The 23774-nt window shown below is 47.2% G+C and overlaps 1 protein-coding gene across 1 annotated transcript in view; it reads right to left on the bottom strand.

Moving 5' to 3' along the window:
* The window catches only part of LOC121275769 (flap endonuclease 1-like), an 86848-nt gene that overhangs the window by 4549 nt on the left and 58525 nt on the right, over positions 1–23774 (bottom strand). Inside the window, exons 11-14 of the mRNA XM_041183376.1 lie at positions 21180–21240; positions 7233–7364; positions 2766–2917; positions 518–662 (exon numbers count right to left, since the gene is read on the bottom strand). Coding sequence (XP_041039310.1) covers positions 518–662; positions 2766–2917; positions 7233–7364; positions 21180–21240 — 490 coding nt within the window. The remainder of the gene's footprint in view (positions 1–517; positions 663–2765; positions 2918–7232; positions 7365–21179; positions 21241–23774) is intronic.

Raw genomic sequence — 23774 nt, forward strand, 5'->3', positions numbered from 1 at the left:
AGAGAGAGACACAGAGAGAGAGAGAGAGAGAGAGAGACACAGAGAGAGAGACACAGACAGAGAGACACAGAGAGAGACAGACAGACAGAGAGAGAGAGACAAAGAGATACAGTGAGAGAGAGAGAGAGACAGAGAGAGAGATAGAGAGATAGAGAGAGACAGAGAGACACAGAGAAAGAGACACAGTGAGACACAGAGAGACACAGACAAAGAAAGAGAGAGACAGAGCAAGAGAGACAAAGAGAGAGGGAGAGACAAAGAGAGAGAGACACACAGAGAGAGAGACACAGAGAGAGAGACAGAGAGGGACACACACACAGAGGGACACACACACAGAGGGACACACACACAGAGGGACACATACACAGAGACAGAGACAGAGAGACACACAGAAACATTCTGACTCGGAGTTGAGGGTGTTCCCCTCTGAGCCACAGCTGACGTGTGGTAATGCAATGTCTGTGATGAACTATGGGGTGTTCCAAGTTGGTGCTGGTGGATAATGGGAGCTGCTTACCTGTTTCTTGTAGTGAAATGCCTTCACCTTAGTGTAAAACTCATCCAGACGTGTTTGCCTCTCCACAGTGAACGTCTTGCTCCTGCGTTCGACATCACGTAATGACTCCCGGAGTCTCTGAATCCGATTCCGAACTCGCTTCTCCCTGGAAAACACAAAGAGGCCATCACTGTGTGGGAGCAATGACTCGCAGTCCCTGATCATGCCAGTATATCAAACAGGCCACGGTGTGGAATCAGTAACAGTGTCCGGCAGCATCTGCTATACTGGCTGCCCTGACCATCTCAAAGAGCAAGGGCAACTCCAGCACCTCCACGGGGGGACAGTTCATACCGAGGGTGACTGTAATAAACTGTAAGATGATGTTAATCAACTCCCAGAATTGTCATATAATTGGCAAATGAGTTTCAACATTTATAAATGTGAAGGCATTACATTCGGTAGGGTTATATGTTATTTCAAAAATCAGAATCTAAACAGGGTAGAGGAACAAAGGGATATAAGAGGACAAATACATCAACTCATTAAAAGTTCCACCACCAGGTCAGAAAAAAACAAATCAAGCACGAGGTTTTGTTTCTGGGGGTGGGGGGGGGGCAGATAGAGTTGGAAAGTAGGGGAGTTATGCAAAACCTGTATCAAATCTTGGTTAGACCACATACAGAGCACTGTGTGCAGTTCTGCACATCACATTATAGAAAGGATATAAAGGTACTGTAGAGGGTACAGAGAAGATTTACAAAGATGATAATTGAAATGCGTGGGTATACTTATCAGGGAAGGAGTGACTGGCTGGGTCTCCTTTCCCTCGAACAGAGAAGACTGAGGGGCTGACCTGATAGAGATCTCTAAATTTCTGAAAGGTTTTAATCGCGTGGATGCAAAGAGAATGTTTCCTCCTGTGGGGAAGAGCAGAACTAGAGGCCGTCAATATAAGAGAGTCACGAATAAATCCAATGGGGAGTTCAGGAGAAACTTCTTCACCCAGAGATGGTGAGAATGTGGAACACGCTCCCACAGGGAGTGGGTGAAGTGAACTGTATAGGTTCATTTCAGGGGAAACCGGACAAGAATATGAGGGAGAAGGGAATCGAGGGTTCGTTGGTAGATTTAGATGAGGAAGGATAGGAGGAGGTTTGAGAGGAGTATGGTTTGGCTGAATGGCCTGATTCTGTACTGTATATCCTGTGTAATCCTATGTGGTTCCCTCCAAGTCACACACACAACACCCTGACTTTGACTTGAACCCAGATTAAGGAGTTTCGAGATTCTGATCCTGAATACTCCCCAGGATCCCCTTTACCAGATGCTAACCGCAGGGACAACACTGAAAAATCCAAACATCTCCAAGGTATTTAAAACCCTCAATATTTCACAAGCCCGAGACTGAAGGACAACTTGGCAGCATTGCAGGATGTTGCCTGGGATGAAACATTTAAGTTATGAAGAGAGGTTGGATAGACTTGGGTTGTTTTCGTTGGAGCAGAGAAGACTGAGGGGTGACCTGATCGAGGGTGTACAAGATTATGAGGGGCATGGACAGGGTGGATAGGGAGCAGCTGTTCCCCTTAGTTGAAGGGTCAGTCACAAGGGGACATAAGTTCAAGGTGAGGGGCAGGAGGTTTAAAGGGGATGTGAGGAAGAACATTTTTACCCAGAGGGTGGTGAGGGTCTGGAATGCGCTGCCTGGGAGGGTGGTGGAGGCGGGTTGCCTCACATCCTTTAAAAAGTACCTGGATGAGCACTTGGCGCGTCATAACATTCAAGGCGATGGGGCCAAGTGCTGGTAAACGGGATCAGGTGTTTCTCACGGTGTCGGCGCAGACTCGATGGGCCAAGGGGCCTCTTCTACACTGTGTGATTCTGAATAACACCCTCAGATGACGAGCTGTACCAGTGCGCGAGTAAAAAACGGCAGAGTGAGAATCCATTGAAGGTGACAACCAGCACGGTTTCACTATTCATGGAACAGTGTTTGTGGCTCCTGTTCATTGATCCCACAGGCGTTACTTCAGTGGAATACTGAAGACATCAGTGAGGCCAACCTGTCTCCATTTTCTATACTGGAACTCAAAAAAATCGACAGATTTGGGAAAGAGCGCAGCGCAGGGGCCAGTAAACTCTGACCTCCAACACGGACCGTGTCAGAATCAGAGCTTGGGTTTTCTGTCGGAATTCATTGTCCCCGTGGAGGTGAAAGGTCAGGGTGACCGAGGGTCGCGAACAGAGAGGCTTCTCACACACGTACTTGGCGTTTTTCTCGTGCACGAGTAACTGGACCAGGCCTTCCTCGTCCAGGTTCGCCCATTCCAGAGTCACCTCGTCGGTGTTCACCACCTCAGGCTGCAGGAACAGGTTCCGAGCTTCTTGGTAAGGCCAGCCCTCCGGCAGCTGGTATTTCTGTTAAAAGGTGGGAAAGAAAAGCTGAGCTTGGCCCTTCTGCAGCCGACAGCATATTTCCAATCGCTTCTGACCCCCTCCTGGTCCTCCTCACTTCACTCCGCCATCCTCCCAGTGCCCCTTTTCCCCCCTTGGTGACAGAAAAGGTTTATTAAAGGCTGACAGTTAACACTGGGGCAAAGCAGCCAAAAGCATGGAGCAGTAGTGGGGCATCTGGAACATAAATAGTGGTGGAGTGCTGGGTACCAGGTGGGGTTTGACAGGGTATGTATGGGTCCCAGTAGAGATTTGGTGAGATATGTATGGGCCCCAGTAGAGATTGGATGGGGTATGTATGGGCTCCAGTAGAGGTTTGATGGTATATCCATGGGTCCCAGTAGGGGTTTAGTGGGATATCTATGGGTCCCAGTAAGGGTTTGGTAGGATATCTACTTTAATGCCAGGAGTATTACAGGTAAAACGGATGGGTTAAGGGTGAGGATTGACACGTGGAATTGTGATATAGTAGCCGTCACAGAGATGTGGTTGAGGAAGGGGCAGGATTGGCAGCTCAACATTCTGGGATATAGAATCTTCAGGCGAGACAGGGGAGGGGGTAAAAGAGGAGGAGGCGTTGGATTATTAGTTAAGGAGTCAGTTACTGCAGTAGGGAGAGATGATATCTTGGAGGGAGCATCGAATGAAGATTTGTGGGTAGAGTTTAGGAGTAAAAAAGGGGCAGCCACATTGTTAGGTGTTTATTATAGACCCCCAGATAGTCAGCGGGAAATTGAGGAGCAAATATGTGCACAATTTGTGGAGGTGTGTAAAAACAATAACAATAGGGTAATTATATCAGGTGATTTTAACTTTCCCAACATTAATTGGGATAGACATAGTGCAAAGGGCTTGGATGGAGTGGATTTCTTGGAATGTGTACAGGAGAAGTTTTTGGGTCGATATGTAGAGGGTCCAACAAGGGATGGTGCATTGCTGGACCTAATTCTGGGGAATGAAGCTGGACAGGTGGCTGAGGTGGTGATGGGGGAGCAGTTTAGTGATAGCGACCACAAAATGGTACAGTTTAAGTTTGTTATGGACAAAGAAACCGACAAGTTGCAAAAAAATGTTTTGGATTGGGGGAGAGTGGATTTTAGTAAAATAAGGCAGGATCTGGCCAAGGTAGACTGGGAACAGCTACTTGTGGGGAAATCTACAGAGGAACAGTGGGGGGTGTTCAGAAAGGAAATGGGGAGGGTACAGGCTCAACATGTTCCCTCTAGGGTGATAGGAAGGAGTAACAAGCCCAGAGAACCATGGATGACCAGAGATATTCAGGTTACGATGAGAAGGAAAAGAGAGGCTTTTAGCAGGTACAAGGGAAGCAAATCAGCAAAGGCATTAGTGGAGTACAGACAGTGCAGGGTGGAGCTTAAGAAAGCAATTAGGAGAGCAAAGAGGGGACATGAGAAAGCTCTGGCTGGTAAAAGTAGGGAAAATCCCAAGATATTCTATAAGTATATCAATGGGAAGAGGATAACCAGGGAAAGAGTAGGGCCCATTAGGGACCAAGGGGGCAATCTATGGGTGGAGCCAGAGGACATCGCTAGAATGTTGAATGAATACATCACATCCATCTTCACCCAAGAGAATGAGGATGAAGGTATCGAACTCGGGGAGAGAGACTGTGAGGTTCTTGAGCAAATTGAAAAAGTGAGTGACAAGATATTGGAGGTGTTGACAGGCTTAAAAGTGGACAAATCTCCAGGTCCAGATGATTTGTGTCCCAGACTGCTGAGGGAGGCAAGGGAGGAGATCACAGGGGCTCTGACCCAAATTTTTAATTCCTCTCTGGCCACGGGGGAGGTGCCAGAGGACTGGAGAACAGCTAATGTGGTTCCGCTATTTAAGAAGGGTTGTAGAGATAAGCCAGGGAACTACAGGCCAGTAAGTCTCACGTCAGTGGTAGGGAAACTGTTGGAGAAAATTCTGAAGGAGAGAATCTTTCTCCACTTGTAGAGGCAAGGTTTGATCAGGGATAGTCAGCATGGCTTTGTCAGAGGGAGGTCATGCCTTACAAATTTGATTGCATTTTTTGAGGAGGTAACCAGGTGTGTAGATGAGGGTAGTGCAGTTGATGTAGTTTATATGGATTTCAGCAAAGCCTTTGACAAGGTTCCACATGGGAGGCTTGTAAAGAAGGCAAATGTACATGGGATACAGGGTAATTTGATAAGATGGATTCAAAATTGGTTCAGTTGTAGGAGACAGAGGGTGATGACAGAAGGATGCTTTAGTGACTGGAAGCCAGTGTCCAGTGGCGTACCACAGGGATCTGTGCTGGGTCCCCTATTATTTGTCATTTATATAAATGACATAGATGACTATGTGGGGGGTAGGATTAATAAGTTTGCAGATGACACAAATATTGGCCGGGTGATTAACAGTGAGGTTGAGTGTCTTGCGCTACAGGAAGATATAGACGGGATGGTCAAATGGGCAGATAAGTAGCAGATGGAATTTAATCCTGAAAAATGTGAGGTGATACACTTTGGAAGGAGAAATTTGACAAGGAAGTATTCAATGAACAGCATGGCACTAGGAAGTTCTGAGGAACAAAGGGACCTTGGTGTGTGTGTCCATAGATCTCTGAAGGCGGAGGGGCATGTTAGTGGGGTGGTGAAAAAGGCATATGGGACACTTGCCTTTATCAATCGAGGCATAGATTACAAAAGTAGAGAGGTCATGTTGGAGTTGTATAGAACCTTGGTGAGGCCACAGCTGGAGTACTATGTGCAGTTCTGGTCGCCACATTATAGGAAGGATGTGATTGCACTGGAGAGGGTGCAGAGGAGATTCACCAGGATGTTGCCTGGGATGAAACATTTAAGCTATGAAGAGAGGTTGGATAGACTTGGGTTGTTTTTGTTGGAGCAGAGAAGACTGAGGGGCGACCTGATCAAGGTGTACAAGATTATGAGGGGCATGGACAGGGTGGATAGGGAGCAGCTGTTCCCCTTAGTTGAAAGGTCAGTCACAAGGGGGCATAAGTTCAAGGTGAGGGGCAGGAGGTTTAGGGGGGATGTGAGGAAAAACCTTTTTACCCAGAGGGTGGTGATGGTCTGGAATGCGCTGTCTGGGAGGGTGGTGGAGGCGGGTTGCCTCACATCCTTAAAAAAGTACCTGGATGAGCACTTGGCACATCATAACATTCAAGGCTACGGGACAAGTGCTGGTAAATGGGATTAGGTAGGTAGGTCAAGTGTTTCTCACATGTCGGTGCAGACTCGATGGGCTGAAGGGCCTCTTCTACACTGTGTGATTCCGTAATATCCATGGGTCCCAGCAGGGGTTTGATGGGATATTCATGGGTCCCAGCAGGGGTTTGATGGGATATCCATGGGTCCCAGCAGGGGTTTGGTGGGATATTCATGGGCCCAGCAGGGGTTTGATGGGATATTCATGGGTCCCAGCAGGGGTTTGATGGGACATCCATGGGTCCCAGCAGGGGTTTGATGGGATATTCATGGGTCCCAGCAGGGGTTTGATGGAATATTCATGGGCCCAGCAGGGGTTTGATGGGATATTCATGGGTCCCAGCAGGGGTTTGATGGGATATCCATGGGTCCCAGCAGGTGTTTGGTGGGATATTCATGGGCCCAGCAGGGGTTTGGTGGGATATTCATGGGCCCAGCAGGGATTTGGTGGGACATCCATGGGTCCCAGCAGGGGTTTGATGGGATATCCATGGGTCCCAGCAGGGGTTTGATGGGATATTCATGGGCCCAGCAGGGGTTTGATGGGATATTCATGGGCCCAGCAGGGGTTTGATGGGATATTCATGGGTCCCAGCAGGGGTTTGATGGGATATCCATGGATCCCAGCAGGGGTTTGATGGGATATCCATGGGTCCCAGCAGGGGTTTGGTGGGATATTCATGGGTCCCAGCAGGGGTTTCGTGGGACATCCATGGGTCCCAGCAGGGGTTTGGTGGGATATTCATGGGTCCCAGTTGGGGTTTGATGGGATATCCATGGGTCCCAGCAGGGGTTTGGTGGGATATCCATGGGTCCCAGCAGGGGTTTGGTGGGACATCCATGGGTCCCAGCAGGGGTTTGGTGGGATATTCATGGGTCCCAGTTGGGGTTTGGTGGGATATTCATGGGTCCCAGTTGGGGTTTGGTGGGATACTTCTGTTATTGTCGTATTAGAAGTAATTGTAAGGAAGTGCCCTTTATTCTGTGCTGGGATCTGTGCAGTGAATGGTGATTGGAGTTATTGATGATCTGACACAGTATCCCAGGCTCAGAATGAGGGATGTGTACCAGCCCCTTACCAGACAGTCAACGTTCCTGATAATCTCCTCGATGCTTTTGTGACTTTGAATAAGTGGTAGAGCTCGCTTCAGTCCGATACCCTTAATCTTATCACAGTAGTCGCATCCCATCAGAATGCAGAGATCAACAAACTAGGAAAGAGAGAGAAGGGAAGCGGTCAAGGTAGGATCGAGAGGTCAGTCATGATCCCTATGTTCACCCCTTACGATAGTGATGGCCGTGGGAATTCTCTGAGAATATCCGGGTGCCATGCAACTGGAAATGCAGCACAGAAACAGGCTGTTCAGCCCATTCACTCCGTGCCGGCGTTTATTCTCCACACGAGCCTCCGCATCTCACCCCATCGACATATCCTTCTATTCCTTTCTCCTGATGTGTTTATCCAGCTTCCCGCCAGATGTCTCTCGGCAACTCATTTCAGCCACTCCCTGTGGGGGTGAGTTCCCACGGTTCGCTAGAGGAGAGTGCGAGAGAAGCACCCTGGGAAAGGGCAGGTCAGCAGCACCTAGAGGAGAGCAGAAGAGCTACAAAAAAACAGCGCGGGAAGCAGCGAGAGTTTGAGAGCGGAGGTGATAGAGGGCGTTGGGTGAGGAGGGAGGAGCTGCTCCTTTCCCTTTCTACCTTTCCTCAGAAAGAAGAGCAGCGGCCTTGGTAAGTAGGACCTGGTGAGTAAATTAGGAAAGAATAATGTTTTTGAACATGTTCCTGTGCTTGGATTTAACTGAGAAGCACCAGGAAGAAGGGAAATTTAGGGCCAACATAATAAAGTGATATAAATAATCCAAAGTAGAATAAAGTTAACCTAAGGGAAGTAGAGTTAAGACATGGCAGGGCAGCTCAGTCACGTGGAATGCGTGTCCTGTAATATGTGGGAAGTCAAGGACGCTACCTTACTGTTTCCTAGACCACCACATGTGCAGGAAGTGCTGGCAGCTGCAGAAACTTGAGCTCCAGGTTTCAGAGCGCGAGCGGCTGCTGGAGTCACTGTGGCGTCTCCACGAGGCCGAGGTGGATAGTACATTCAGAGAGGTGATCACACCGCAGCTTAAGGGTCTGGAGACAGGGAGGGAAGGGGTGACCACCAGGCAGCCCAAGAGAAGTCGGCAGGTAGTGCAGGTGTCCCCTGGGGTCCCGCTCACAAATCAGTTTTCCATTTTGGAAGCTGGTGAGGGCGCTGGCTCCTCAGAGGAGTGCAGTCAGAGCCACGTTTGTGGCACCACGAGCAGCTCAGCTGTACAGGAGGGGAGGAAGAAGAAAGGAAGAGCTATAGTGATAGGGGAGTCATTGGTTAGGATCAGACAGGCGTTTCTCTGGCCAAAGATGTGACTCCAGGATGGTATGTTGCCTCCTTGGTGCCAGGGTCATGCATGTGACAGAGCAGCTGCAGAACATTCTTCTGGAGGAGGGTGACCAGCCAGAGGTCACGGTCCACATTGGTACCAATGACTTAGGTAGGAAGGGGGCTGTGGTCCTACAATCAGAATTTAGGGAGCTAGGTAGAAAATTAACAAGCAGGACCTCAAATGTAGTAATTTCCGGATTACTCCCAGTATCACATGCCAGTGAGGACAGAAATAGGAGGATAAGGCAGATAAATGTGTGGCTGGAAAGATGGTGCAGGAGGGGGGTGCTTTAGATTCCTGGGTCACTGGGACTGGCTCTGGGGGAGATGGCACCTGTACAAGCAGGGCGGGCTGTACCTGAACAGAGCTGGGACTGAGTTCCTTGTGGGGTGTTTTGCTAGTACTGTTGGGAGGGCTTTAAACTAACTCGGCAGGGGTGTGGGGACAAGAGAAAATATTAGAGAGGAATACCAGGGTGCACAAAATACTGGGAGAGACAGAAAGCACTAGAATAGGAAATAGTACATTAATAGGGAAAATCAGGTTAAGGCAGAAAGTAACAAAATCTGAATCAGGGCCACTATGCATATATGTGAATGCAGAGTATAGTAAATAAGATTGGGGAGTTACAGGTGCAGATTGCCATGTGGAAAAATGATATTGTGTTGATAACAGAGACCTGCCTCAAGGAAGGGCAGAACTGGGTGTTAAATATTCCTGTGTTCAAAGTGTTCAGAAGAGATAGGAAAGGAGGAGGGGTGACGGTATTGGTTAAGGAGAGCATTGCAGTGTTGGAGAAAGAGGATGTCCCAGAGGATTCAAGGACAGAATCTATTTGGCTAGAGCTAAGGAACAAAAAGAGTCTAAAGACCAGCAAATAGTGAGAAGGACGCAGAAGAACAAATCTGCAGGGGAATTACAGAGAGATGCAGGCATTATAGAGTAGTTATAATGGGGGACTTTAATTACCCGAATGTAGACTGGAACAGTGGTAGTGTAAAGGGTGGAGAGGGGCAAAAGTTCCTAGATTGTGTTCAGGAGAATTTTCTACAGCAGTAAGTGTCCAATCCAACAAGAAAAGACGTACTGTTGGACCTGGTTCTTGGAAATGAGGTGGGCCAAGTAGATCAAATGTCAGTGGGGGAGCATTTAGGAGACAGTGATCATTGTATTGTACATTTTAGGATGATGATAGAAAAGGATGATAGGCAATAAGAATAATTAACTGGGGGGGAGCTGACTCAATGGGGCAAGAACGGAGCTGGGCCAGATAGACTGGAATGAAAGATTAGTGGGAAAAACTGTAGCTGAACAATGGGCTACCTTCAAAAAAGAATTGGTTCAGGCAGAGTCAAGGTATACTCCATTGAAAGGGAAAGGTGAGACAAACAAATCCAGAGGTCCCTGGATGGAAAAGGAGATTGAAATTATGATAAAAAAGAAAAAGTGTGTTTATGACAGGTGTCAGGTAGAAAATACAATTGAGAACCAACAGGAGTACAGAAGGTTCAGAGGGGAGGTGATAAAGCATATTAGAGAAGCAAAGAGGGATTATGAGAAAAGACTGGCAGCCAACAGAAAGGGGAATCCCAAAGTCTTCTACAGGTGAATAAATAGTAAAAGGGTGGTAAAAGGAGCAGGGTCGATTAGAGACCTAAAAGGGAATTTACACATGGACGCAGGGGTCATGGCTGAGATATTAAATGAATACTTTGCATCCGTCTTTACCAAGGAGGTAGATGCTACCCAGGCCATGGTGACAGACGAGGGAACTCTGTCACTAGAAGGGTTCAAAATTGATAAGGAGGAAGTGTTGAATAGACTGTCGGTACTTAGAGTTGACAAGGCACCAGAACCAGACAAGATGGGCCCAAGGATATGTGACAAAAGTTATTGCTCATGGAATAAAAGGGACAGTAGCAACATGGATACAAAATTGGCTGAAAAACAGGGAGCAGAGAATAATGGTTAATGGATATTTTTTGGGCTGGAGGAAGGTTTGTAGTGGGTTGGTATTTGGGACCCTTGCTTTTTCTGATATATATTAATGATCTAGATCTTGGTGTGCAGGGGGACAATTTCAAAGTTTGTGGATGATACGAAGCTTGGGAGTGTTGTAAACTGTGAGGGCGATGGTGTGGAACTTCAAGAGGGCATAGACAAGTTGGTGGAGTGGGCAGATAGGAGGCAGATGAAGTTCAATGCAGAGAAGTGAGAGATGATGCATTTTGATAGGAAGAACATGGAGAGACAACATAAAATAAGGGGTGAAATTTTGAAGGAGGTGCAGGAGCAGAAAGACCTGGGTGTATTTGTGCATAAATCATTGAAGGTGACAGGATAGGTGGAGAGAGAGTTAATAAAGCAGATAGTATCCTGGGCTTGATTAATAGGGACATAGAGTACAAGAGCAGGGATTTATATATGACACTCGTTAGACCTCAGTATTGTATGCAGTTCTGGGCGTCACATTATAGGAAGGATGTGAACACATTAGAGAGAGTGCAGAAAAGGTTTACAAGAATGGTTCCAAGGATGAAAAACTTTAGCTATGAGGATAGATTGGAGAGGTTGGGTCTGTTCTCCTTGGAGAGGAGGAGGCTAAGAGGAGATTTGATAGAGATGTTCAAAATCATGAGGGGGCTGGACAGAGTAGATAGGGAGAAGCTGTTCCCACTTGTAAAAGGATCAAGAATGAGAGGGCACAGATTTAAAGTGGTTTGCAAAAGAAGCAAGTGTGACAGAGAAATAACTTTTTCACACAACGAGTGGTTCGGGTCTGGAATTCACTGCCTGGTGGAGGCAGGCTCAATCGAGGCATTCAAAAGAGAATTGGATGATTATTTGAATAGAAACAATGTGCAGGGATACGGGGAAAAGGCAGGGCAATGGCACTAGGTCATAATGCTCATTTGGAGAGCTGGTGCAGACAGGATGGGCCGAATGGCCTCCCTCTGTGCTGTTAAAATTCTGTGATTCTCACCACTCTCTGGCTAAAGATGTTTCTTCTGAATTTCCCATTGGATTTATCAGTGATTAGTTTTGGGTTCTACTACACAAGTTGAGACAATCTCTCTGTCTAAGTCTAAGTTCCTATTACAATGCAGTTTTAACGTGGTCAGGTGACACCTAAAATAGTGAGTGTAACTCCTTCTGGGAAGAGGGTACTGTAGTCCGCATCACAGTCTGTGCTGGAGCGCTGCTTTGGGAGTTTGGTGAGGAGGGAACGAGGTGATCCTTTGAGTATCGTGAGTACAGTCAGGTAAGTATTTACTACTTTTATCGCTTATAGTTTTTAAGATCTTATTTTGTGGTTCATCGTTTGTAAGGGCTATATTCTGTATCAACGAGGAGCAGGGAAGAAGGGCCCAAGAATAACTGATATTATTTGACATTAAGTATCTTCCAAAAGGTTTAATTTAATTTAAAGGGCTAATTCATGGCAGGAGAGCTCAAAGCCGTGGTATGCTCCTCCTGCTCTATGTGGGAAGCCGGGCACATTTCCAGTGCTTGGGGCTGGCATGTGTGCAGGAAGTGTATCCGGCTGCAGCTCCTGGAAGCCTGGGTTTCGGAGCTGGAGCAGCTGGGGACACTGTGGAGCATCCGCAAGGCGGAGAGTATCGTGGATAGCACATATAGAGAAGTAGTCACACCGTAGGCTAAGAATCCACAGGCAGGAAGGGAATGGGTGACCACCAGGCAGAGCAACAGGACTAGGCAGGCAGTGCAGGAATCTCCTGTGGCTATTCCCCTGCTTTGGGTACTGTTGGGGGGAATGGCCTCTCAGGGGAAAGCAGCAACAGCCAAATTCGTTGCACTGTAGTTGGCTCTGCTGCACAGGGGAGGAGTACAAAGTGTGGGAATGCAGTAGTTATCGGGGATTCAATTGTAAGGGGAATAGATAGGCGTTTCTGTGGCTGCAAACGAGACTCCAGGATGGTATGTTGCCTCCCTGGTGCTAGGGTCAAGGATGTCTCAGAGTGGCTACAGGACATTCTGAAGGGGGAGGGTGAACAGCCAGCAGTCGTGGTACACATTGGTACAAATGACATAGATTAGAAAAAGGGATGAGGTCCTAAAAGCAGAATATAGGGAGTTAGGAATTAAGTTGAAAAGTAGGGCCTCGAAGGTACTGATCTCAGGATTACTACCAGTGCCACATGCCAGTCAGAGTAGAAATAGCAGAATATATCGGATGAATACGTGGCTGAAGAGATGGTGTGAAGGGGGAGGGTTTCAGATTCCTGGGGCACTGGGACTGGTTCTGGCGGAGGTGGGACCAGTACAAACTGGACGGGTTACACCTGGGCAGGACTGGGACTGATGTCCCAGGGGGAACATTTGCTAGAGTGGTTGGGGAGGGTTTAAACTAAAATGGCAGGGCGATGGGAACCTATGCAAGGAGTCAGAGGAAGGGGAATCAAAGACAAGAATAAAAGACAGAAAGGGGAATAAGAAAAGTGATAGGCAGAGAAATGAAGGGCAAGAATCAAACAGGGCCTCAGTGAAAAATAGTGGGAATGGGACCAGTAATTTTAAAAAGACAAACCTTAAGGCTTTGTGCCTTAACACGAGGAGCATTCGCAACAAGGTGGATGAATTAACCGTGCAAATAGATGTAAACGTGTATGATATAGTCAGGATTACAGAGACATGGCTGTAGGGTGACCAGGGATGGGAACTGAACATCCAGGGGTATTCACTATTTAGGAAGGACAGACAAAAAGGAAAAGGTGGTGGAGTTGCATTGCTGGTTAAAGAGGAAATTAAAGCAATAGTGAGGAAAGATATTAGCTCCGACGATGTGGAATCTGTATGGGTAGAGCTGAGAAACACTAAGAGGCAAAAAATGTTAGTTGGGGTTGTATATAGACCCCCAAACTGTCGTGGTGATGTTGGGAATGGCGTTAAACAGGAAATTAGAGACGCATGTAATAAAGGAACATCTGTAATTATGGGTGACTTTAATCTGCATATAGATTGGGCAAATCAACTTAGTAACAATACCGTAGAGGAGGAATTCCTGGTGTGTATACGGGATGGTTTTCTGGACCATTACGTTGCGGAACCAATTAGAGAACAGACCATCCTAGACTGGGTATTGTGTAACGAGAAAGGAATAATTGGCAATCTAGTTGTGCGAGGCCCCTTGGGGATGAGCGACCATAATATGATAGAATTCTTCATCAAGATGGAGAGTGACATCGTTGATTCTGAGACTTGGGTCCTGAATCTTAATAAAGGAAACTACGATGGTATGAGGCGTGAGTTGGCTATGATGGATTGGGAAACGTTACTTAAAGGGATGATGGTGGATAGACAATGGCAAACATTCAAAGAGCGCATGGGTGAACTGCAACAATTGTTTATTCCTGTCTGGCACAAAAGTAAAACAGGAAAGGTGGCCAAAACATGGCTCACAAGGGAAATTAGAGATAGTATTAGATCCAAGGAAGACGCATACAAATTGGCCAGAAAAAAACAACAGACCTGAGGATTGGGAGCAGTTTAGAATTCAGCAAAGGAGAACCAAGGGATTGATTAAGAAGGGGAAAACAGAGTATGAGAGTAAGCTTGCAGGGAACATAAAAACTGACTGTAAAAGTTTCTATAGGTATGTGAAGAGAAAAAGATTGGTGAAGACAAATGTAGGGGAATTTATAATGGGAACAAAGAAATGGCTGACCAACTAAATAGATATTTTGGTTCTGTCTTCACAAAGGAGGACACTAATAACATAGCAGAAATGTTGGGGAACACAGGGTTTATTGAGAGGGAGGAACTGAAAGAAATCAGTATTAGTAGGGAAATGGTGTTGGGGAAATTGATGGGATTGAAGGCTGATAAATCCCCAGGGCCTGATAATCTACATCCCAGAGTACTTAAGGAAGTGGCCCTAGAAATAGTGGATGCATTGGTGGTCATCTTCCAAGATTCTATAGACTCTGGAACAGTTCCTACAGATTGGAGGGTAGCTAATGTAACCCCACTATTTAAAAAGGGAGGCAGAGAGAAAACAGGGAATTATAGACCAGTCAGCCTGACGTCGGTAGTGGGGAAAATTCTAGAGTCCATTATAAAAGATTTAATAGCTGAACACTTGGAAAACAGAGGCAGAATCGGACAGAGTCAGCATGGATTTATGAAAGGGAAATCATGCTTGACAAATCTACCGGAATTTTTCAAGGATGAAACTAGTAGAGTTGATGAGGGGAAGCCAGTGGATGTGGTTTATTTAGACTTTCAGAAGGCTTTCGACAAAGTCCCACATAAGAGATTGGCATGTAAAATTAAAGCGCAAGGGATTGGGGGTAGTGTATTGAGATGGATAGAAAACTGGTTGGCAGATAGGAAACAAAGAGTAGGCATAAACGGGTCTTTTTCCGAATGGCAGGCAGTGACTAGTGGGGTACTGCAGGGATCGGTGCTGGGACCCCAGCTATTCACAATATATATTAATGATTTAAATGAGGGAACTAAATGTAATATCTCCAAATTTGCAGATGACACAAAGCTGGGTGGGAGAGTGAGCTGTGAGGAGGATGCAGAGATGCTTCAGTGTGATTTGGACAAGCTGAGTGAGTGGGCAAATGCATGGCAGATGCAGTATAATGTGGATAAATGTGAGGTTATCCATTTTGGTAGCAAAAACAGGAAGGCAGATTATTATCTGAATGGCTATAAATTGAGAGAGGGGAATGTGCAACGAGACCTGGGTGTCCTTGTACACCAGTCGCTGAAGGTAAGCATGTAGGTGCAGCAGGCGGTAAAGAAGGCAAATGGTATGTTGGCCTTCATAGCGAGAGGATTCAAGTACAGGAGCAGGGATGTCTTGCTGCAGTTATACAGGCCCTTGGTGAGACCACACCTGGAATATTGTGTGCAGTTTTGGTCTCCTTATCTGAGGAAGGATGTTCTTGCTATAGAGGGAGTGCAGCGAAGGTTTACCAGACTGATTCCTGGGATGGCGGGACTGACATATGAGGAGAGGTTGAGTCGTTTAGGATTATATTCACTGGAGTTCAGAAGAATGAGGGGGGATCTCATAGAAACCTATAAAATTCTAACAGGACTAGACAGGGTAGATGCAGGAAGGATGTTCCTGATGGTGGGGGAGTCCAGAACCAGGGATCACAGTCTGAGGATACGGGGTGGACCATTTAGGACTGAGAAGAGGAGAAATGTCTTCACCCAGAGAGTGGTGAGGCTGTGGAATTCGTTACCACAGAAAGTAGTTGAGACCAAAACATTGTATGTTTTCAAGAAGGAGTTAGATATAGCTCCTGGGGAGAAAGGGATCAAAGGGTATGGGGAGAAAGCGGGAGCAGGCTATTGAGTTGGATGATCAGCCATGATCATAATGAATGGCAGAGCAGGCTCGAAGGGCCGAATGGCCTACTCCTGCTCCTAGTTTCTATATTTCTTTTATTCAAAAAGGGAGGGGAACAGAAAGCAGGGATCTACAGGCCAGTTAGCCTAACATCTGTCATAGGGAAAATGTCAGAAGCTATTATTAAAGATGTTACAGCAGGGCACTTCGAAAAATTCAAAGCAATTAGGCAGAATCAACATGGTTTTGTAATCGGGAAATCATGTTCATGTGCTGTGGATAAAGGGGAACCGGTGGATGTTCTGTACTTAGATTTCCAGAAGACATTTGATAAAGTGCCACATCAAAGGTTATTGCAGAAAAGAAAAGCTCATGGTGTAGGGGGTAACAAATTGGCCTGGATAGAAGGTTGGCTGGCTAACAGGAAGCAGAGAGTAGACATAAGTGGGTCATTTTCTGGTTGGCTGGTGTAACGAGTGGTGTCACAGGGATCAGTGCTGGAGCCTAAACATTTCACAATTTATATAAATGACTTGGATGAAGGGATGGATGGGTGGTGGCTAAATTTGCTGATGATGCAAAGATAGGCAGGAAAATAAGTTGTGAAGAGGACATAAGGAGACTACAAAGGGATATAGATAGGCTAAGTGAGTGGGAAAGGATCCAGCAAATGGACTATAATGTGGGAAAATGTGAAATTTCCCATTTTGACAGGAAGAGTAAAAAAGAAGCATATTATCTAAATGGTGAGAGATTTCAGAGCTCTGAGATTCAGAGGGATCTGGGTGTCCTAGTGCTTGAATTGCAATAAGGTTAATATGCAGGTACATCAGGTAATTAGGGAAGCTAATGGAATTTTTTTTATTCGTTCATGGGATGTGGGTGTCGCTGGCTAGACCAGCAGTTATTACCCATCCCTAATTGCCCTTGTTCAGAGAGCATTTTAAAAGTCAACCACGTTGCTGTGGGTCTGGAGTCACATGTAGGCCAGACCAGGTAAGGACAGCAGATTTCCTTCCCTAAAGGGCATGAGTGACCCAGATGGGTTTTTACAACAATCGTCATGAAACTTTTAGTTCCAGAATTCAAATTCCACCATCTGCCATGGTGGGATTCGAACCCATGTCCTAGAGCATTACCCTGGTTCTCTGGATTACCAGTCCGGTGACAATACCACTACACCACCGCCTTGTTTATTGTGAGCAGAACTGATTACAAAAGTAAGGAGGTTATTCTTCAGTTGTACAGGGCACTGGTGAGACCACATCTGGAATATTGTGTACAGTACTGGTCTCCTTACTTAAGAAAGGATGTAAATGCGTTGGAAGCAGCTCAGAGAAGGTTTACCGGACTAATACCTGGAATGGGCAGATTGTCTTATGAGGAAAGGTTGGACAGGTTAGGCTTGTACCCACTGGAGTTTTGAAGAGTAAGAGGCACTCGATTGAAACATATAAGATCCTGAGGGGTCTGGACAGGGTGGATGTGGGGAGGGTGTTTCCTCTTGTGGGACAATCTAGAACTAGGGGTCACTGTGTAAAAATAAGAGATCGCCCGCTTAAGACAGAAACGAGGAGAATTTTTCTCTCAGAGGGTAGCGAGTCTTTGGAACTCTCTTCCTCAAAAGGTGGTGGAAGCAGAGACTTTGAATATTTTAAGGCAAAGCTAGATAGATTCTTGATTTACAAGGGGTGAGAGGTGTTTCTCAAAGTTCCATGATAAAACTGAAAATGCTGGACATGCTCAGCAGGTCAGGCAGCCTCTGAGAGAGATGGAGTTGACATTTCAGACAGCTGGTCGTTGATCAGGACTGGGAAAACTTAGAGATGTAATAGATATTGAGAAAGGGGCGGGTGGGACAAGTCAATGGAAGGTCTGTGGATAGAGTGGAAGGCAGGAGAGGCTAAATGACAGAAACAGTTGATGCAAGTTCAAAGGGAGTGGGAATGGGACAAGTAAAGAAACAAAAGATGTGTCTGGAGGAGGTGTGAAAGGCTGAATGATGAAGAGCTGGTGTCCAAAAGCAAAAACGCGAGGAAAACCAAAACCTGCAAAAGAACAAGGAAACAAAATGGGGGCAGAGATTGTGGTTTGAAATTGTTGATCACAAGAGATAGGAGCAGGACCATTCGGCCCATCGAGCCTGCTCTGCCGTTCAATACAATCATGGCTGATCTTGAGCTTCAACCCCATTTTCACACCCACTCCCCATTTCCCTTAATTCCTCAAGAGACCAAAAATCTCTCTCTCCCAGCCTTAAATGTATTTAACGATGGAGCATCCATAACCCTCTGGGGTGGAGAATTCCAAAGATTCACAACCCTTTAGGTGAAGGAATTTCTCCTTATCTCAGTACTAAATGATCGACCCCTTATCCTGAGACAGTGTCCCCGGGCTTTCACTTCCCCAACCAATGGAAACAATCTCTCTGTGTCCACCCTGTCAAACCCCTTTGGAATCTTGTATGTTTCAATGAGATTGCTTCTCAGTCTTCTAAGCTCCAGAATATAAGCCAAAGCTGCACACAGTATTCCAGATGTGGTCTCGCCAAAACCCTGTACAGTCCATGTCCAAATGCAGCAAGACCTGGGCAATATTCAGGTTTGGGCTGACAAGTGGCAAGTAACATTCACACCACACAAGTGCGAGGCAGTGACCATCTCCAACAAGAGAGAATCTAACCATCGCCCTTTGATGTTCAATGGCATTACTATCACTGAATCCCCCACTATCAACATCCTGGGGGTTACCATTGACCAGAAACTGAACTGGACTAGCCATACAAATACTGTGGCTATAAGAGCAGGTCAGAATCTAGGAATCCTGTGGCAAGTAACTCACCTCCTGACTCCCCGAAGCCTGTCCACCATCTACAAGGCACAAGTCAGGAGTGTGATGGAATACTCCCCACTTGCCTGGATGAGTGCAGCTCCCACAACACTCAAGAAGCTTGGCACCGTTCAGGACAATGCAGCCCCACTTGATTGGCACCACATCCACAAACATTCACTCCCTCCACCACCGATGCACAGTAGCTGCAGTGTGTACCATCTACAAGATGCACTGCAGGAATTCACCAAGGCTCCTTAGACAGCACTTTCCAAACTCAGGACCACTACCATCTAGAAGGACAAGGGCAGCAGATAGATGGGAACACCACCACCTGGAAGTTCCTCTCCAAGTCACTCACCATCCTGACTTGGAAATATATCGGCCGTTCCTTCACTGTCGCTGGGTCAAAATCCTGGAACTCCCTCCCTAACAGCACTGTGGGTGTACCTACACCACATGGACTGCAGCAGTTCAAGAAGGCAGCTCACCACCACCTTCTCAAGGGGCAGTTAGGGATGGGCAATAAATGCTGGCCCAGCCAGTGAAGCCCACATCCCATGAATGAATAAAAAACTGTAGCAAGACTTCTTTATTCTTGGATATTGCTGAAAAGAGAGACATGTTGCTGAAGTTTTTTGCCTTACAGGACAAACAGAAGAAAGCCAAATTTCAAACAATCACAATAATTTATACTACAGGAGAAAAGTCTGCTGATTGGTTGGCAAGCTGCTTGCTTGTCCCTACAACCACCCCCACCCAGCACTTCTCTCCCCCCACCACCCCCACCCCACCTTAAACCAGCTTATATTTCACCCCTCTCCTATTTTTACTCAATTCTGTTGAAGGGTCATGAGGACTCGAAACGTCAACCCTTTTCTTCCCCGCCGATGCTGCCAGACCTGCTGAGTTTTTCCAGGTAATTCTGTTTTTGTTTTGGATTTCCAGCATCCGCAGTTTTTTGTTTTTATCACATTTTAAAGGATGTGAGGCAACCCGCCTCCACCACCCTCCCAGGCAGTGCATTCCAGACCATCACCACCCTCCTAAACCTCCTGCCCCTCACCTTGAACTTATGCCCCCTTGTGACTGACCCTTCAACTAAGGGGAACAGCTGCTCCCTATCCACCCTGTCCATGCCCCTCATAATCTTGCACACCTCGATCAGGTCACCCCTCAGTCTTCTCTGCTCCAACAAACACAACCCAAGTCTATCCAACCTCTCTTCTTAACTTAAATGTTTCATCCCAGGCAACATCCTGGTGAATCTCCTCTGCACCCCCTCCACTACAATCACCTTCTTCCTATAATGTGGCGACCAGAACTGCACACAGTACTCCAGATGTGGCCTCACCAAGGTTCTGTACAACTCCAGTAATGATCATGAAACTATCAGATTGATGTAAAAACCCATCTGGTTCACTAAAGTCCGTTAGGGAAGGAAATCTGTCGTCTTTACCTGGTCTGGCCTCCATGTAACTCCTTATCCACAGCGATTGACTTCTGAAGTGGCTGAGCAAGTCACTCAGCTGTAGGCGGTGCCCCACTGCCTGCTTAAGGAAGGTTAGGGATGGACAATAAATGCTGGCCAGCCAGTGAAGCCCACATCCCAAAAAGCTATATATAGAAAAAAATTCTGCTCTTCACCTCCCCCTGCTCCTCCCTATCTTCACTGAGGACGAGACTGAGAAGAGACATTTGCATATCTCTATTCCCCAGAATGTCCCAGAGTGCTTTGTAGGTAATAACGGAGGTTTTGATGAGCAGTCACTGTTGTAACGTGGGAAACCTGGCAGCCGACTGGCACACAGCAAGATCCCGCTAATGTGGATAATCCGCCTCACTGAAATTGGAAATTCAGTGATGAATCTTGGTCAGGGCAGCGAGCGGATACCCCTGCTCTAGTCAGCCTCAGTTCCATGCTCCGAACTCCTCCCCCACGCCAGAGGAGATAGTTTCTCTCTATCAACCCTATCGAATCCTTTCATCATCTTCAACACCTCAATTAGATTATCCTTCTACACTCGAGAATAAAGGCCTCATCTTTGGAACCTGTCCTCACATTTTAACCCCTTTAACCCCGGTATCATTCTGGTGAGTCCGCACTGCACCCCCTTCAAGGCCAGTCCACCCGTCCTGAGGGGCGGTGCCCAGAACTGAGCACAGTTACTCCAGATGGGGTCTGGGCAGAGCTTTGTTCGCATGAAGCTTCACTTCCCCCTCCTCGCATCCCATCCCTGATCCTGCTGCAGGGACCCGGTCCCTCAACTGGAATCCTCAGCGACGAGAGTGGGACGCGGTCTAACTGAGTGAGGCCCCAGCCTCACCGGCAGTGGTCATGGGGATGAGGGGCTGATTCTCCCACCCCTGCCCACAGACAACACTGAGGGACGCCTACACCCAACGCCAGGAATGGAGAACATGCCGACTTGGACGCTACAGACCTGCTCCTGAGTGAGATCCAGAGATTTCAGAATTTCCGGCAGAGAGATTTCTTCAACCCGCCTAGAAACGAGGGAAAAATGGCACCAAGTCAACAGAACGAGAGAATGCTTAGGTACCCTCTCTATCTCCCCGTCCCCCTCAACCTGCCCATCTTTGTCCCTCACCCCCCAATCTCATCCCCTCATGGACTCATGGCCCCTCACCCTTCCCTGTCCTTTTTCTTTCTCTCTCTCCCAACCCTCCCTCCCTTTTCCCCCTCTCTCTGGCCATGCATTCTTTTTCACTTTCCCTCTCTCCCTCTTTCTCGACATGAATAACTTTCCCAGGTGACCATTCCGACTAAGGTACAGTTACACCTGTCCTATTCTGAACTTTAATCGGTCACTGCCCGACCCAGATCTAACCCTCTGATCGGTTAACATTTACAACAAGGAGATATGACATCGGAGATAGTGTTGTTACTTGTGATCATGGCTGACCTTTCACCTCAGCTCCACCCTCCTGCAGCATCTCCGGACCCTTTAATCCCTGTAGTAACCGAATTACAGAACAACAGCAAGTGAATGAGATTTCAATCTTTCTTTATCCAGCAATTCTGATCTAACTTGGAGGAAAAACGTGCCTCTCAATGGAGGAAAAGTTCCTTCTGCACTGTCCCCACTAGATACAGTGTAAAGCACCCTCCACACTGTCCCCATCAAACAATCCCAGGACAGCTACAGCACGGGGTTAGATACAGAGTAAAGCTACACTGTCCCCATCAAACACTCCCAGGACAGGTACAGCACGGGGTTAGATACAGAGTAAATCTCCCTCTACACTGTCCCCATCAAACACTCCCAGGGCAGGTACAGCACGGGGTTTGATACAGAGTAAATCTCCCTCTACACTGACCCATCAAACACTCCCAGGACAGGTACAGCACGGGGTTAGATACAGAGTAAATCTCCCTCTATACCGTCCCCATCAAACACTCCCAGGACAGGTACAGCACGGGGTTAGATACAGAGTAAAGCTCCCTCTACACTGTCCCCATCAAACACTCCCAGGACAGGTACAGCACGGGGTTAGATACAGAGTAAAGCTCCCTCTACACTGTCTCCAATAAACACTCCCAGGACAGGTACAGCACAGGGTTAGATACAGAGTAAATCTCCCTCTACACTGTCCCCATCAAACACTCCCAGGACAGGTACAGCACGGGGTTAGATACAGAGTAAATCTCCCTCTACACCGTCCCCATCAAACACTCCCAGGACAGGTACAGCACGGGGTTAGGTACAGAGTAAAGCGCCCTCTACACTGTCCCCATCAAACACTCCCAGGACAGGTACAGCATGGGGTTAGATACAGAGTAAATCTCCCTCTACACTGTCCCCATCAAACACTCCCAGGACAGGTACAGCACGGGGTTAGATACAGAGTAAATCTCCCTCTACACTGTCCCCATCAAACACTCCCAGGACAGGTACAGCACGGGGTTAGATACAGAGTAAACCTCCATCTACACTGTCCCCATCAAACACTCCCAGGACAGGTACAGTACAGGGTTAGATACAGAGTAAAGCTCCCTCTACACTGTCCCCATCAAACACTCCCAGGACAGGTACAGCACGGGGTTAGATACAGAGTAAATCTCCCTCTACACTGTCCCCATCAAACACTCCCAGGACAGGTACTGCACGGGGTTAGATACAGAGTAAAGCTACACTGTCCCCATCAAACACTCCCAGGACAGGTACAGCACGGGGTTAGATACAGAGTAAAGCTCCCTCTACACTGTCCCCATCAAACACTCCCAGGACAGGTACAGCACGGGGTTAGATACAGAGTAAATCTCACTCTACACTGTCCCCATCAAACACTCCCAGGACAGATACAGCACGGGGTTAGATACAGAGTAAATCTCCCTCTACACTGTCCCCATCAAACACTCCCAGGACAGGTACAGCACGGGGTTAGATACAGAGTAAATCTCCCTCTACACTGTCCCCATCAAACACTCCCAGGACAGGTACAGCACGGGGTTAGATACAGAGTAAATCTCCCTCTACACTGTCCCCATCAAACACTCCCAGGACAGGTACAGCACGGGGTTAGATACAGAGTAAAGCACCCTCTACACTGTCCCCATCAAACACTCCCAGGACAGGTACAGCACGGGGTTAGATACAGAGTAAATCTCCCTCTACACTGTCCCCATCAAACACTCCCAGGACAGGTACAGCACGGGGTTAGATACAGAGTAAATCTCCCTCTACACTGTCCCCATCAAACACTCCCAGGACAGATACAGCACGGGGTTAGATACAGAGTAAATCTCCCTCTACACTGTCCCCATCAAACACTCCCAGGACAGGTACAGCACGGGGTTAGATACAGAGTAAATCTCCCTCTACACTGTCCCCATCAAACACTCCCAGGACAGGTACAGCACGGGGTTAGATACAGAGTAAATCTCCCTCTACACTGTCCCCATCAAACACTCCCAGGACAGGTACAGCACGGGGTTAGATACAGAGTAAAACTTCCTCTACACTGTCCCCATCAAACACTCCCAGGACAGGTACAGCACGGGGTTAGATACAGAGTAA

The sequence above is a fragment of the Carcharodon carcharias genome, chromosome 3 (assembly GCF_017639515.1).
Source record: "Carcharodon carcharias isolate sCarCar2 chromosome 3, sCarCar2.pri, whole genome shotgun sequence".
NCBI lineage: Eukaryota > Metazoa > Chordata > Chondrichthyes > Lamniformes > Lamnidae > Carcharodon > Carcharodon carcharias.